At 44.3% G+C, this 16,307-nt stretch overlaps 3 protein-coding genes across 6 annotated transcripts in view; 2 read left to right on the top strand and 1 right to left on the bottom strand.

Annotated features, from left to right (window-relative positions):
• Positions 1-313: 313 nt before the first annotated feature.
• On the top strand, positions 314-8,795 carry C20H15orf40 (chromosome 20 C15orf40 homolog). 2 transcript variants are annotated; one of them, XM_048368914.1, is made up of 4 exons: positions 314-444; positions 1,002-1,128; positions 1,962-2,093; positions 8,758-8,795. In XM_048368914.1, exons 1-4 carry the CDS (start codon positions 334-336, stop codon positions 8,769-8,771), a joined length of 384 nt encoding a protein of 127 aa, XP_048224871.1. In that variant the 5' UTR covers positions 314-333; the 3' UTR covers positions 8,772-8,795. The 2 variants fall into 2 exon arrangements, with proteins under 2 accessions (XP_048224871.1, XP_048224870.1); XM_048368913.1 differs by lacking the exon at positions 8,758-8,795 and adding an exon at positions 3,551-4,007 and having other exon boundaries at positions 1,962-2,089.
• Ramac (RNA guanine-7 methyltransferase activating subunit) lies at positions 4,003-7,750 on the bottom strand. Of its 2 annotated transcripts, none has more exons than XM_048368916.1 (3): positions 7,669-7,750; positions 5,999-6,177; positions 4,003-4,507 (listed from the first exon to the last, which is right to left on the bottom strand). In XM_048368916.1, the coding sequence occupies exons 2-3, from the start codon at positions 6,166-6,168 to the stop codon at positions 4,321-4,323; spliced, it is 357 nt and encodes a 118-aa protein (XP_048224873.1). In that variant the 5' UTR covers positions 6,169-6,177; positions 7,669-7,750; the 3' UTR covers positions 4,003-4,320. The 2 variants fall into 2 exon arrangements, with proteins under 2 accessions (XP_048224873.1, XP_048224872.1); XM_048368915.1 differs by having other exon boundaries at positions 5,999-6,197; positions 7,669-7,742.
• The window catches only part of Homer2 (homer scaffold protein 2), an 86,688-nt gene continuing 78,333 nt past the window's right edge, over positions 7,953-16,307 (top strand). The window contains exon 1 of one of the 2 annotated variants that reach the window (XM_048368904.1): positions 7,953-8,201. The gene's annotated coding sequence lies outside the window, so the exon portion shown is untranslated. Of the gene's footprint in view, positions 8,365-16,307 lie in introns of both variants that reach the window. The other variant, XM_048368902.1, reaches the window with a different exon arrangement.

Here is a 16,307-nt window from a genome sequence, read left to right as displayed (position 1 = left end):
CTGTTATGGTCCTCGAGGGCTATAGAATACCCTTGGCTTTTGCTCTCTGTGACCCCTATTTAGTACCTTTGGTTCCTCACCTTGTTTGGTCTGGAGCTACTTTGTAGCTCTCAGCCATCTTGGGTACACCCCATGGATCTAGCTATCTGTCTTACTGCAACTTCTTAGGTGCAGTTAGGCGTTAGGTGACATAATGGGCTGGGAGTTGCTCTTCAGCAGCTTTCATGCCGAGCCCGATTAGTGCGCAGGCGCAGAGTCTGTTTTACGGCTGGGCGTGCCGATCGTCGCTCGCGCAGGCGCAGAGGCCCTTCCGGCGGCGGGATCCAGCCGGGGATGCTGCGGCTCGGCACTGGGCTGAGGCAGCTCGGAGCAGGAGCGGGCAAGCGTGGCTCCGCTCGGTCTTCAGGCGCCGAGATGCCTAAGAAAGCTGGTGCGGCGAGCAAGGCCAGTGGAAAGCCCGGCGGGGGGAGAGTGGGCCGCATTGGTGTCACGATCGCCGGCCCCAAGCCTGGCTACCGCAGTCGCTCCCGGGGCCCCTGCTCGGCGTCGGCCCTTCGGATCCTCGCGCTCCCTGTCGCCCTCTCGCGGGCGGCCGCCCCTCCCGCTGCCCGGCGGCCTCCCGTGTCCAGAGGCCGGGTTGTGCCCGCGGTCCGCACAGCCCTGGAGGGCAAAGGCCTTCTGCGCGGCGCCTCTTCTTCCCACGGCCTGGTGCTTGCTTCACTTTTGCCGAATGAATCCCAATCCCCAGCCCGGCCTTTATCAGTCGCCGTCGCATCTTATGCTCCCTGTGCCGCAACGCACGTGTGCCTTGGAGGGCTTCATTAAGTGTGGAAGCCGGGTCATCCCGGGCGGAGAAACCCCCGTGGGCCCAGGGGAAGCTTCCTGCGGACACAGGAGTGACCCCAGGGGCTGTGGAAGCCCCTGGCCACAAAGGCACCGCGTAGAGGAAAGGCCACATGTGTGGGAAAATTTTAAAATTTGTGTGGTTGCTGTCATTTCAGGGTAAAAATCAGAGCAAGGAACCAGAGGGACCACTTCCTTCCTTAGGCCCTGTGGCAGCAGACCCTAAAGGTTGTGTCACCATAGCCATCCATGCCAAACCTGGCTCCAAACAAAACGCGGTCACAGGTATTTGTGAACACCAGGAGGGGTGCGGGGATGAACGGGGCAGCTCCTCCACCCTCCACTGGCCGCAGAGCACCGACAGTGGTATTAATTCCTATGTAAAACTTGATTAAATAAACACTACAGAATTAAAAAGCCCTTGAAGATGTATGCCCCGACGGGAGCTGGTGGCTCGTGCCTGTAATCCTAGCTACTCTGGAAGCTGAGATCTGAGGAGCACGGTTCAAAGCCAGGCCAGGCAGCACAGTCCGTGAGGCTCACATCTCTAATTGACCACCAGGAAACAGGAAGTAGCACTGTGGTTCAAGTGGTAGAGCACTAGCTTTGAGCTGAAGAGCTCAGGGATAGCGCCCTGGCCCAGAATTCAAGCCCCACGACCGACCAAAAACAAAACAAAACAAAACACACACACGTCCCTTAACAGACTGGCCAGGTGTTCTCCTCCTCTGAGGTGGAAACCCTGAACAGCCCAGTATGACCATGAGCAGGTAGCCTGGTGCCAAGCCCAACTCCCACTCCCTGCTCAGAGCCAGTGCTATTAGACCAAGTACAATTTCCATTTGCCTAAATCCAAGCTACAGTCCAGGACACTAGCCTGTCTTGGTCTCCGCGTTTATTCTCTGTAGTAGTAGAGACACTTATCTAGTTTACATTCCCTTATGGGCAATTAGTTTGATCATTTCTTTGTCCAACAAAGTTTCAGTTGCTAGGGAACCTAGTTCAACACTTCTTAATTGAAAATGCACTGGGCCAGGCAAATTGCAAACTGATTGCATTTCTCCACTTCATGAAGACAAAAGTTCATTGAGGTTAAGGCTCCCACCATTTCATTCCAGACTTGACAACTGAAGCAGTAAGTGTTGCCATCGCAGCCCCGCCCACGGAAGGAGAGGCTAATGCTGAGCTCTGCCGTTACCTTTCCAAGGTCTTAGAACTCAGGAAGAGCGATGTGGTTCTGGATAAGGTAAGTCTTTATAAGTATAGTATTGATTTGTTTTCAGCTCATATATTCATCTAATCATAAATATCGCTGGATTCTTTTTGAGCTTCCTTTATTTCTACTTCTCAGCCCTCCCTGGACACCCCCCCACCCCCGGTGGTTGCCACCATTTTCCCACATGTCCTTTCTAAATTCATTCCTGAACCTGTTGTCAGGTTAGCCTTGCTCAAGTCTTCCTTCAAGACATAACCACACAAATAAAAAACAAAACCAGACATGGCTCCTGTTGCTCATCTCCGTTAGCAAGGGATTTCGGGGTCACATATTGCCTTTGCTTGCTGGGGCAGCTCATTAGGAAGATAACAGGGCCATAAGTCTTCAATTCCATGGTGGCTGACTACTAGGCACACCACCCTAGGCATACGGGAATTGAATGTGACCCTGCCACAGTTTTGTTTCTAAAGCTGTTTTCTACATCTTGCAGTTCAGTCTGGGTGGCATTTCAGTCCTGATTGACAAACTACTCCTAAAATTCTATTTTATCAGCTGCTTTTTTTGTTCTGTTCATGGGGCTTGGACTCGGCCTGAGCTCTTGTTGACCAAGGTCAGTGTTCTACCATTTTGAACACAACTCCACTCTGGTTTTTAGGTGATTAACTGGAGATAAAAAGTCTCATGGCCTTTCCTGCCTGGGCTGGCTTCAAACTGTGAGCCTCAGATCCCAGCCTCCTGAGTAGCTTGGATTACATGTTTAGCCACCAGCACCTGGCCCTGCTTAGATTTTTATCTTTTTTTTGGCCAGTCCTGGGCCTTGGACTCAGGGCCTGAGCACTGTCCCTGGCTTCTTCCTGCTCAAGGCTACCACTCTGCCACTTGAGCCACAGCGCCGCTTCTGGCCGTTTTCTGTATATGTGGTGCTGGGGAATCGAACCTAGGGCCTCGTGTATCCGAGGCAGGCACTCTTGCCACTAGGCTATATCCCCAGCCCCCTTTATCTTTTTTACTGCATGAAAATACATACTTTTTCATTGAAAATCATAGCACTTGTACATGTGGTTATTCTGGCTATGGAATTTTTCAAAAATATGCAATATAGAGAATAGCAATTTGTTTTTATATTTAGAATGATTTTGTGCAAAATTACTAAATTGTAATTGTTTTGGTATTTTTAAGTGATTTTCATTTTGAACTTTTAAATGCTGAGGTTTTATTACTATGGAAATGGAGGTATAAAGGTAGAAGTTTGTAAGAGGTTGGTCGTCTTTGGTTACAGCAGAAGTGGCAGGACACATGTAGCTCAGCTCTCAGGAAAGCCTACCTAGGGCTGCAGGAATGGCTCAAGCAGCAGCTGAGCTCCTGCCCCGGAAGCCTCAGGGTCTGAATTCAAACCTCAGAACCTCAAAAGAACCTCAAAAGGAAGGCCATTTGTGATATCACTGTCCTCACCAGCTTGGAACATTTTGTGTTTTTGTCCTTTTTTCTCAGGGTGGTAAATCTCGCGAAAAGGTGGTGAAGCTTTTGGCCTCTACAACTCCAGAAGAAATCTTAGAGAAATTAAAAAAGGAAGCTGAAAAAAAATAAAAGCAAAACTGAGAAGTACATCTTCAAAGGATTTTTAAAAATTGTTTATGAAGAGGCTGCGAAACAGGGAAATATGTGTAAGTGTACAAACTAATGTGAAGGGAATGGTATGTACAAAAACACACACACCAGAGACTTAGCACCATACATTGAAAACACTGTAAAATTCCACACTCCAGATAGCCTGAGCACCATTCCTCTGGCTTTATGGTGTCACAAGATGGGTTCGAAGGCTGGTTAGAGCCATCTAACTGTGCCTTTACAGACTCACTACAGACCTCTGGAGAAGGTCAGAAATAAACTCACCCAGGAATGTGTTTATTCCTTTACCTTGCAAAATAAAAGCAAGCATTCTCTGCTATTTTAAAGTTTTTATTTCTGTGCTGAAGGCAGAACTTCTGGAGATCAAATAAGGAAAACACAGCAAACTCAAAAGCTCTATGAAGCCATGAGACTGAGTTAGAAGCCAAGCAATGTAACCCACAAAGTTTGGAATGGGATTCTTATTCCAGCAACCATAACCTTTTTATAGGAAGATTTTTTTTTTTAAGTTTCAAATTCCAAAAAAATTACCAATCCAGTCCCTGAAATAAGATGGAAAACAATGAACAGACAACACACAGGCTCATGTTGACAAAGCAAATGGCTTGCCAGAGCTGCGTGCATCCTTCCTCTCAGTAGTAGCCGTAGGGAGGCTGCTGGCTGTAGCCGTGCTGTCCGTACTGCTGGGGGTAGTAAGGCTCCTGTCTGTGTGGTGGGTAATTGTTGCCCCAGGAACGTCCATGCCACTGATTAGCTCGGTTGTCGCTTGGCCATCCCCGTCTGCTGTCCCTACCTCTAAACTGTCTGTTATCTTGCAACCTGCAAGAAAACACACACACATACATATAACACAAGAAATCTAGCCAACTGCATTTGATTTCTGGAATTCTTTCTCCACAAAACGCTATAAGCACCTGTTAGTCAAAATTCTCCTAAGATTTCAAACATCCTTTTAGTATGGTACTAGATGCGCTTTGATGGAAAAAGGGAAATACTGGATAAACCACACAACAGTTTTGAAGCAAGCAGAAGGCTACTGAATTGTACGACATCAATACAGTAAGTTATTCCTTTATTTTGAATGAATAAATGTAATTTCTACTTTTTAAAACTTCCAAAGTACAGTAAAATCAGAACGTTATTGTTTTTTCTTTAGCATCAGGTGTACAAGGGGTGTGTGTGTTCATTTTAACATGTCTATGTATTTAATACATTTTGGTTAGTCATCCCATATCATTCTCCCAATGCCTTCTTTATAGAATCAAGCACATAGGCTCTAGTTTTCAAACTATATTTACCTGGCTTGGAGGTGTAGCTCATATGGTAGAGCACCAGCCAATAAGTGAAAGCCAGTGTTAAAACAGCAAGTTCAAGTCCCAGTCTCAGACCAAAAACCAAACAATGGGGCTGGGGATATGGCCTAGTGGCAAGAGAGCTTGCCTCGTATACATGAGGCCCTGGGTTCAATTCCCCAGCATCACATATACAGAAAACAGCCAGAAGTGGCTCTGTGGCTCAAGTGGCAGAGTGCTAGCCTTGAGCAAAAGGAAATCAGGGACAGTGCTCAGGCCCTGAGTCCAAGGCCCAGGACTGGCCAAAAAAAAACCAAACAAACACACACACCATATTTATGGCTGGGTACTGGTGATTCATGCCTGTAAACCTAGCTAGTCAGAAGGCTGAGATCTGAAGATCGTAGTTTGAAGCCAGCCTGGGCAGGAAAGTCAGTGAGACTCTTCTCCACGTAGGCACCAAAAAGCCAGAAGTAGAGCTGTGGCTCAAGTGTAGAGTGCTAGCCTTGAGCAAAAAAGCTAAGGACAGCATTCAGGCCCCCCCTGAGTTCAAGTCTCAGGACTATCACCTAAACACACAAAAAAAATTTGCAAAGAAAATATCAGTATACAAAAAAGGATTAATATTTTTCTTTTTTTTCCCCTAGTCCATTTGCTTGTCCTGAAAAAAAGTCAAGCTATCCAGCCCAGGCAGGTCATGAACTTGACTCCTGCCTCAGCCTCCTGATTGCTAAGATTAGAGATGTGTACCATCATGCCCAGGACAGAGATTAGTGGTGTGGTTCAAGTGGTAGAATGTTCTTCTAGCATGCACAAGGCCCTGGGTCCAATCCTCAATAACTCAACAACAAAGCAAATATGTACTGGTGTTGCTCTGTCTCAAGCACTGTTACAAGGCAGTGGGTAAACCATATTGAAAACTCATTGCAGCCTTCATTGGCCTTAGGGTCAAACAGAGCAAAGCTATGGAGCTGTCCTCTCCCAGATATATCTGTGTTTATTCTGAAATCATACTTACCGATTGCCTCTGTTTCTCTGGTTCCCACCGGCTCTGCTATTCCATTCCTCAATAATTGGGGGGGAATCAGGAGGGTGGCTCAAGTACTCCTGGTACTCTTTGTCATCTTTTGTGAATCTACTTGCAAACATCTCTTCGAAATTTAAAGCAGCCTTAGAAGTGTCAGTCATCCTGAAATTCTATAATTTTTAAGATGTTTCTATTGGAAAAATTTTAAAAGTTAGCACTATATTATCAGATATGAAAAACTAAGATATGAACAACTTTTGACAGTATGTCTGTAAGTCCCTTTAAAAAAGTACATTTAAGCTGGGTGCTGGTGGCTTACACCTGGTAATCCTAGCTACTCAGGAGGCTCAGGGATAGCACCCAGGCCCAGAGTTCAAGCCCCAGGACAAAAATAAAAAGGTGCTGGTGGCTCATGCCTGTAATTCTAGCTACTCAGGAGGCTAAGATCTGAGGATTGAGGTTGAAACCAGCCTTGGCAATAAAGCTAATGAGACTTCAATTAACTACCAAAAAAGCTGGAAGTGGAGCTGTCACCAAAACAAAACAAAAACCTTAAGACTTCAGACGTGCACTTTAATTTCCTAATGTATATTCCAGCCATTGTGCTAATTAGGAACCTGAGTTACAAAGAAAAACAATGCCTATGGACTCTGCCCTGGACTCCCCAGTCTAGTAGAAATAGATACAGTATAAATATAAACGGAGGCAGGGAGAAAATGTAACTAGGCGAGCAGAGACAGACTGTAAAAAATACAGACAAATAATGTTGCTTTGTTTTTTTCTGATAGGCAGTGGGGAGCTACAGAGTTCTAAGAAGGGAAATGAAGGTAGAGAAGAGTAAATTGGGTCAGACTACACCCAAAGCTGCAGGATCATTTGAACCCAGGAGTTCAAGACTAAAAACAAGGACTGGGAATATGGCCTAGTGGTAGAGTGCTTGCTTCGAATACATGAAGCCCTGGGTTCGATTCCTCAGCATCACATATATAGAAAAAGCCACCAGTGGTGCTGTGGCTCAAGAGGTAGAGTGCTACCCTTGAGCATTAAAAGAAGCCAGGGACAGTGCTCAGACCCTGAGCTCAAGCCCCAGGACTGGCAAAAATGAATGAATAAAATAAAAGCAAAACAACGAGGTTCCTAAAACTTATTTTTATGATTTTCCCATTTAACATAAAATTGAAAGTTTCAGGCTAAATCGTACTGTATTCAACTTCTAATAAAGATTTTGACAAGAAGGTATTTTATTGGGAGATGTCTTCATTAATCCTTCCTCCCAACCCTTAAAAACATGTAAATATAACTTTATTTTGAGCGGATCCAGAGGCTGTCACTGGCGGTTTTGTTTTTTTTTTGTTTTTTGCTCAAAGCTGGCACTCTACCACTATAGCCACAGCTCCACTTCTGGCTTTCTGGTGGCTCATTACTGCCTGGGCTGGCTTCGAACTGCGATCCCCGGGTCTCAAGCCTCCCAAGTAGCTAGGATGATGGCGTGGGCCAGGTCGCCGCCGGGCCTCACTGATTTCTTCACAAAGCCCACCGGCAAGCTCTGACCGGGACGGGGTTCCGCTTCCAGGCTCCAGGGCCCCCCGCAGGAACCGGGGCCGTGACTTTCTCTTTGGTCTCGCCAGGGTCCAGGCCCGACCTCCAAACGTGGTACTCACCCAAACAACAACAACAAAAACCGGGTCCCGGACTGGGGCCGAACCTCCGGGTGACACACGCAGACTCAGCGGCCTCCGCCCCGCCCCTCTCCACGGTAACCGAGCGCGTCTGGTCGGAGCGCCGCTCTATCTAACTTCCGCTTCCGGCTGCTGCCTGCCGGGTCTCGCGATATCTACTTTGCCGTGGATTTTGCTTTCGTTCGGCACGCCCCGTCTCTTTGAACCGTGGCGCGTAGCGCCTAGCGCCCACCTGGCGGAGCCGCTTCTGCGGAGGGCGGAAACCCGAGAGTGGGCCCGGTAGCAGGGCAAGGCCACCGGCGACCGCGCGCTCTGGGGCGCACGCTGTGGGGAAGGCGCGAGGGGCCGCCGGCGTCCGGCCTTTCTTGCACCTGTATCCGTCCGCCCCGGCTCTGGCCCGCTTGCTCCCTCCTGGGCCTTCTCGCCCGGGTACCTGTCCGCGTCCGCCCGCTTGCGCCCTCCTGTGCCCGGCCCTTCGCGCCCGCCCGGACGTTTCTGCAGAAACATCTCCGCAGGTACCTGGTCCCTTCGGGGATCATGGCCGTTTCTTCCCAGTGCGCACGCGCATTTGCATCCCAAACTGTGCACACCTTCTCGTTAGTTGAGCTGACCCGGAAAGTTCGATGCCATTCCCCTTGCTTCCGTCGTTTGCCAAGTTGTGTTGCTTCGACCCTGCCGGTAATTCTGACGCCGGTGCTCTCCCCACACCGTTGTCCCTCACCGGCACCCAAGTCTCCCGGTTCCCTGCACCGGGCAAATCAAACGCCAGCTCTTTCTCATTCTCCTCCTCCCTGCAAAAGCAGATCACGTCACATGCAGGACCGCGTGCACCAGTTCCACGTCTGCTTGGAGTAGACACACCACGCACGTACACACACATCTCTAGATACTGAAATTCTATCCCTTCTTTACAACTTTACCAAGTGATCTCTCCTTTTAGAACTATTTTTTTTTTTCTCTTTTTGTGTGGCGGTAGTGGAGCTTGAACTCAGCCTGAGGCTTGAGCTCTTTTGCTCAAGTCTAGCACTCTACCACTTTGAGCGACAGCGCCACTTCCGACTCTTTTGGTAGTTAATTGGAGATAAGAGTCTCATGGGCTTTCCTAAAGCCTGAGCTGACTTCCAACTGTGATGCTTACATCTCAGCCACTTGAATAGCTTGGATACAAGCGTGAACTACCGGCGCTGGACTTAGAACTAATGCGTATGCTTACCGAATGTTCACAGTACTTTCTAATGATTCGCATACAAGCCAAGCTCTTAAGCGATTAACTGACCTTTACGTAATCCATTCGTATGTGGTTCCGTGTATAATACTGTTATTCATATAACTATAAATAGTATATAATCATATAAATAGAAATGGAAAATGTGCGGCTATAAATGGTACAGGCTGTTTTAGGAATAGTAGCAGCAAAAGTATACAGGATGGTATTGATGGAAGATAGGACAGTCTTGGTGTCCAGCAGTAATTTAATTACCCTATCTCATGACCAAGGCTATATACAATCATTGACTACTACTGTCCTTAGTAGCTGACTAGATGGAAGAAAAAGATAGGCAGGAACCAGAGACTATTCTAGTTCATGAGCTTGGAAATTTGGTCCGAAAAATAATATCTGTAATGTAGATTTTACAGCAGAAATGAACTCAGCTCAAATAGGTTTGAAAAATTGAAGCTGATAGGCCATCTCGAATTTTCCAAGTCTTGTTAGAAATACAGTTCTAGGGGCTGGGAATATGGCCTAGTGGCAAGAGAGCTTGCCTCATATACATGAAGCCCTGGATTCGATTCCCCAGCACCACATATATAAAAAACAGCCAGAAGTGGCACTGTGGCTCAAGTGGCAGAGTGCTACCTTGAGCAAAAGGAAGCCAGGGACAGTGCTCAGGCCCTGAGTTCAAGGCCCAGGACTGGCAAAAAAAAGAAAAATACAGGACTAAAGCTCAGGAAAGAGACTATGCCAAATACATGTGTGACTCACCATGAAGAATCACAGTTGAAGTCACTGGTGTATAGGATTGGGAAATGTATATGATGGGAAGATCATGGGAGAAAATGTTTATAGAGAAGAGCAGAAGGCTAAGAGTTAAATGAGAATTACCCATATAGGAAGCAAAAACTTAGGAGATATAAAACTTGGAGAAGGACATTGTAACATGAAAAACCAAGAAAGATGCTTTCTAATCTAGTATTAAGCATCAAGGAGATTATTTGGAAAGTTGGGAGTTTTAGGCCCTTTTTTTTTTTGGTAGTAGAAAAAGAACAATTATGACACCAAGCATTTGACATGGAAACACCTTAGAAAGTACATAGCTTGTTGGTTTCTCTGATTTGCCTTAACTACAGATTTGTCTAAAAACCTTCCTAATGGAATATCCTTTAAACAAACAACAAACCAAATATTTTTCTTTATGAATATTTATGTTTCACTCTAAAAGGCAAATATCCTTAATTATTGTTAACACTATCTCGTCACTTGTTTTTCACATAAAATAAGAAATGAGAAATTGAAATACTGTTTTTATTTATAGCTAACCCAGGCACGTTGCCCCTAATCCTTGCACCCTCCAACTCAATGAGGTGTGATTGTTCTGTCAGCTTTAATTACTGCTGTGGGAGAAATTAATCAAAACTGCAAACCAGAAAATAGCTTTGATTAGGTTTCTTGAGTTGTTTTGGTTAAATAGCTTTTAAAATTTTACAAAAAACTAAGTAGGTTAAGGCCAGGTGCCGGTGGTTCACACTTATAACCCTAACTACTCCAGAGGCTAAGCTCTCAGGACAACCTGAGTTTGAGGCCCACTCAGGAAGACCGATCTGAGATAGTCTTACTTAAAATTAGCCAGCAAAAAGCTGGAACTAGAAGTGTGGTTCAAATGGTAGAATACCAGCCACGAGTGGAATATCTGACAAGTGTTTGAGGACCTGAGTTTGAGCCCCAGTACCAGAAACAAAACAAGCAAACAAAAAACAACAGGTAGGGTAATAAATACCCAGTTTATTAACACATTTATAATCATGATAAAAGATAAATGACTTCTCAAATTCAGTTATATGTTTAAACTCTTAATCCTTTAATTTTGATAATAGATTCAACACAAAATGTCCTTTCTAATATCATGAAATACTTCAAATTACTTTCTAGGTCTATTAGTTAATATTACTTGAAAATATATGAGGTAATTTCTGCTCCCCCTCCATAAGCATCCTGAAGGGTTAAGCACATTGGTGAAATTACTAAACAGAGAAATTTAGCTGGGCACTGGTGGCTCAAGCCTGTAATCCTAGCTACTCGGGAGGCTGAGATCTGAGAATGAAGTTTCAAAGCCAGCCCAAGCAAGAAAGTCCATGAGACTCTTATTTCCAATTATCCAGACCAGAAAACCAGAAGTGGTGCTATGGCTCAAGTGGTAGAGCACTAGCCCTGAGCCCAAGAGCTCAGGAATAGTAACCAGGCCCTGAGTGCAAACCCCACGGCCAGCAAAAACAAAAACAAAATTAAATGACAGCCTTTTTGTTTTTTTTTTTTTCTGATCTGGGACAGTCTAATCATTCTTCCCTTCCTTGATTACATCTTCAGCAAAACAGGAATAGTTATCCTTGCTTCCTCAGGTTCATAAATTTGTGAAAATGGTTGTGTTATAAACTAGGCTCCAATGAAAAAAGGTGATATATGAATGCTAGTAATTTAATTAGTTGATATAAGTTGCATAAATATTTCTTTCCAAGAAAACATTTCAAGTTTTATGAGACAGTGGTTTAGATAAATATCTTTACTCCTATGCTTTAATTATATGGAGTTGTTTTGATCAGAGATTACAAAATCCTAGTTCACCTGAGTCTGCCCATGTCCTTTGCAAAGAGGACTTTTTTTTTTTAAACTGGGGAGTGCAGGAAGTAAACTAGCTGCAAGTTCACCACCTGAGTGCTACTATTTACTACAGAAGCCAGTTGTATTGAAAAACATAGAGGAAGGGAAGCTAAAATCTTGAAGCTGAAAAAGCTATGTTTTGGTCTTAATAGGTTGGACCAGGGTATTTTCCCAGGAGATGTCACCTCCCACTTTTTTCTAATGTTTATTGTATATATCATGATACAAATTTCTTTTTTTTTTTTTTTTTGGCCAGTCCTGGGCCTTGGACTCAGGGCCTGAGCACTGTCCCTGGCTTCTTCCCGCTCAAGGCTAGCACTCCGCCACTTGAGCCACAGCGCCGCTTCTGGCCGTTTTCTGTATATGTGGTGCTGGGGAATCGAACCTAGGGCCTCGTGTATCCGAGGCAAGCACTCTTGCCACTAGGCTATATCCCCAGCCCCATGATACAAATTTCTTAAGTGGAACTGAATTGGTCTTATGTATAATATCTGTCTATTCCTATTTTTTTTTTTTTAGATACTCTATATAGCCCAGGCCAACCTTGAACTTGAGATCTCACTGCCTCAGCCTCAATGGTCTGGATTTCTGGGTGTGAACCACTACTGCATGCTTCTTATTTCATCCCACAGAGCCCATCCAAGGCCAAATGATGAGTCAAATCCTTAATACCCTTTTTTACTTGTTCTCAAGGCCAGTTTCTGTGTATGCCCCATTGGCTAGGTCTTAACTACTTCAGTGTCTTGGTCCTGTGCATCTATTCATAAAATATGTATATTGCATGTAGAAATGACCTAGGAAATGTGCAGAAAGCGCAAGAGACACCAGAGCTTGCTCTCACTTCTTCTTTTACCAGATATTCTGCCTTCCAGGTATCTCCAAGAATCTTGTTCGTTGAAATGATAATCATACTTGGAACATTAGAAGCATTGTAGAAGCACTTGAAGATGGTATGAGCAAATCAGAATACTTTATTGAGGTGAACTTCTACTCTCTTCTCCATTTTAAGAACCAGGTCTTCCAGGTCTCAACCCAGGGGTTTTGATAAACTTATAGTTTTAGGAGATAGGTAGCCTACTGTGCTCTTGTTTAAAGCCAGCCCTGCCAATAATCTTTCCAAAAGAAACAAGAAGCCTCAGATGAAGCCTCTAGAGGTACAAGTATGTTCAATATGTGTATAATGTGCATAGGGAAAGCATACCTGGCAAAAAGTCAAGAAGTGTAAATTAAAGTCTTACTCTCTGGATTATCAAGCAAGTCATTACCTTTGGACCTTTCCACATGTTGTTTCTTATTTTGCAGATAAAATTGAGACGTTAGCATTATTTCCCTTGATTTCCAACCTGATACCTACAGTTCATTCTCCCACTATGTACCTCTTGTCTTCCAGCTGCTTGGTGCTGCCTGTGTTGTTTTTGTGTGTGTGTGTGTGTGTTTGTTTTGTTGATATTTTTCCTTTATTGTCAAAGTGAAGTATGGGGGACTACAGTTTCATATGTAAGGCAGTGAGTACATTTCCTGTTCAACTTGTTACCTCCTCCCTCATTCCCCCCCACCCCCAGCTTCCCTCCAACCCCCTGCCTGTGTTTCCTCAGCAAATTGCTCTGGCCATTCTTTTTTTTTTTTTAGTGTTTTATTTTATTTTATTTTTTTGTAATTTACTTATTAATTAAACAAAAATTTTTTAACAAGGTGTTGTGCAAAAAGGGTACAGTTACATAGTAGGGCAGTGTGTACATTTCTTGTGATATCTTACACCCTGTTTTTCTTTCCCTTCCCTAGGTCAGGTAGACATATATACAATACACAATGTATCAAGAACATATACAGTAACCACGTGGCCTACGAAGAAAATTCACCTAGGGCTTTAAATGTAATGTTGACAGTAGGCAATATGTTGACAATAGTCTTATATGAACGTACATACAAAGCTTTTTTTTTTTTTTTGGCCAGTCCTGGGCCTTGGACTCAGGGCCTGAGCACTGTCCCTGGCTTCTTTTTGCTCAAGGCTAGCACTCTGCCACTTGAGCCACAGCGCCGCTTCTGGCCGTTTTCTGTATATGTGGTGCTGGGGAATCGAACCTAGGGCCTCGTGTATCCGAGGCAGGCACTCTTGCCACTAGGCTATATCCCCAGCCCCATACATAGCTTTTGAGCTATTGTGATCCACTGAGAGGTCAATTTTTGACCTTTATATGTTGAGTAGTTGTTTGGTTTTAGTTACATAATGTAGGGTTGCTGACCCAAACCTGTGAGAAATACCATTTGACAAGAAGTTTTTGGTTTCACAGACCTGGTCTCTACTGCCTCCCCTTCCCCCCACCTTAACAGTCATATATCAGGGAGATCATGCCCCTTTGTTTTCTGTGTTCTAGGCTTGTCTGGCTCAACATTATTTGTTCAAGTTCTGACCATTTCCCTGCGAATACCAATATTTCACCATTTCTAATCGCTATGTAGTATTCCATTGTGTATAAGTACCATATTTTTTGAATCCATTCATCTGTGGAGGGGCATCTGGGTTGTTTTCATATTTTGGCTATTGTGAATTGTGCAGCGATAAACATGGAAGTGCAGATGTCTTTTTGATATCTTGGGACCTGTTGTTCAGGATAGATGCCTAGGAGTGGTATGGCTGGGTCATAGGGTAGCTTTTTGAGAAACCTGCATACTGTTCTCCAAAGTGGTTGTACTAATTTGCACTCCCACCAACAATGGAGGAGGGTTCCTCTTTCCCTGTACCCCCTCCAGCATTTATTGTTACCTGAGTTCAAAGTATAGGCCATTCTAACTGGGGTGAGGTGGTATCTCAGGGTTGTTTTTATTTGCATTTCCTTTACTGCCAGGGATGTTGAACATTTCCTCATATGTTTCCTCATATGTTTCATTTTTATCTCTTCTCTTGTGAAGTCTCTCTTTAGCTCCTTTTCCCATTTCCTAATTGGTTTACTGGGCTTGGAGGGGCTTAGTTTTTTGAGTTCTCTGTAGATGACCGATATCAGTCTGTTGCTGTGCTGGTAAAGATCCTTTCCCATATGGTTGGCTGTCTTTCTATTTTGGTGGCTATGTCCTAATTAGCTGTGCAGAACCTTTTTATTTTGTAGTAGTCTGTTTGTCGAGTCTCTCCCCTAACTGTTGTGCCCCTGGAACTCTATTCAGGAAGTTCCTTCCTGTGCCTATAAGTTCTAGCGTCTTTCCTACTCTGTCCTTCAGTAGTTTCAAGGATTCAGGTTTGATGTTGAGGTCCTTGATCCATTTTGAGTTGATCTTGGTGCATAGTGATAGGCTAGGGTCCACCTTGAGTTTTCTGCATATGGCTGCCCAGTTTTCCCAGCACCAGTAGTTGAAGAGGCTCTGTTTATTCCATTGTTTGTCTTTAGCTCCTTTGTCGAATATCAGCTAACTGTAAGAGTGAGGTTTTATTTCTGGATCTTCAATTCTAATCCATTGTTATTCAGGTCTGTTTTTATACCAATACCAGGCTGTTTTTGTTATGATGGCTCTATAGTAGAGCTTGAAGTCTGGTATTGTGATACCTCCTGCATTGCTTTTTTTGCCTAGAATTTCTTTGGCTAGTCTAGGTCTTTTGCTGTTCCATATGAATTTATGGGTTGCTGTCTCTATTTCAGTGAAAAATGTAGCTGGGATTTTGATGGGGATTGCATTGAATTTGTATAACAATTTGGGCAATATGGCCATTTTCACTATATTGATTCTGCCTACCCATGAGCATGGGAGGTCTTTCCATCTCCTTGTGTCTTCTTTGATTTCCCTTATTAGAAGGCCATTCTTTCTTTCTTCTTCTTGGCTTTCAACTCTTTACTCACTGCTCCAGACCTGCTCCATTTTCTTCAGTCTCAAAGCAAAATAGTGTGTCCTCCATTCTGTGCTCCTTTTTATCTCCTTTCCCTCAAGTAGGGAGTGTTTTACAAACCATAGCGCACCCTAAATCTATACTTCTCTACCATTTCAGTTCACTACAGTCAGGATTCTGCCCTCAGGCTGTGCAGGCTAGAATCACTCCTACAAGCTTCACTATAGTGAAAAGACTTCCTGGACCAGATTCACTGTATTTCACTTCTGTACATTTGACCCTTTCCTTCCAAATTTCTCATGGTTCTCTCGAGCCTTAGGTCACTGATTCTTATTGCTCTGAATTGTGATATGACCTGTGCTTTCATGATATGGTCAGTCCGGTGTGGCCACAGGGGAGGTTCTGAAAAGGTTCTGCAAACAAAGTTTATAGTACATATCATAAACTTGTACTAGAGACAAGATGTTGCACCCCACACAGAACCATATGGGAAAGACACCAAGGTGATCAGGAAGCAGAAGACAAGAAACAAGAGCAAGTGGAAAGCATTGGGCCAGAATGTTTACTGGGGTTTCCTGAGGGAAAGGAAAGGCAGATAAGGGAACACTTAAAATTGGCTCACTGAAGTAGTTTCAGAGGGCTCTGAATGATAGGAATGGTTCCCAGTGGTTTAGGACCTGGCCAGGGGTGGCCAAGACCGGGGTTTCAAGGGCCAGGCAGAAGAGGTAGGGCTTCAGATGGTTAGTTTATTATTTTTTAAATTTCTGGCATATTTATTTAATTTCCTTTATTTTCATATGTGAGCTTTATTATACTCATTTTATCTCACTGTTCAGGTCAAGTCCTGGAGTCTGTAAAATGCTTTGGTCATCAGTTGTTGAGTACTGTTATGGCAGGTCCCCATAGCAATGTGCACACGTTAGCATAAACATT

This window comes from Perognathus longimembris, chromosome 20 (genome assembly GCF_023159225.1).
Source record: "Perognathus longimembris pacificus isolate PPM17 chromosome 20, ASM2315922v1, whole genome shotgun sequence".
In the NCBI taxonomy this organism is placed as follows: Eukaryota; Metazoa; Chordata; class Mammalia; order Rodentia; family Heteromyidae; genus Perognathus; species Perognathus longimembris.
The sequence above is the reverse complement of the archived record's forward strand: the minus strand, read 5'-3'. Positions and strand labels throughout refer to the sequence as shown.

Coding starts and splice junctions, on each gene's coding strand:
- Ramac (XM_048368916.1), bottom strand. CDS start 6,168: ATGACTGACACTTCTAAGGCTGCTTTAAATTTCGAAGAGATGTTTGCA. Junction 4,508..5,998: donor CAGAGAAACAGAGGCAATCG/GTAAGTATGATT, acceptor GTTTTCTTGCAG/GTTGCAAGATAACAGACAGT.
- C20H15orf40 (XM_048368913.1), top strand. CDS start 334: ATGCTGCGGCTCGGCACTGGGCTGAGGCAGCTCGGAGCAGGAGCGGGC. Junction 1,129..1,961: donor CAAACAAAACGCGGTCACAG/GTATTTGTGAAC, acceptor ATTTCATTCCAG/ACTTGACAACTGAAGCAGTA. Junction 2,090..3,550: donor GCGATGTGGTTCTGGATAAG/GTAAGTCTTTAT, acceptor CTTTTTTCTCAG/GGTGGTAAATCTCGCGAAAA.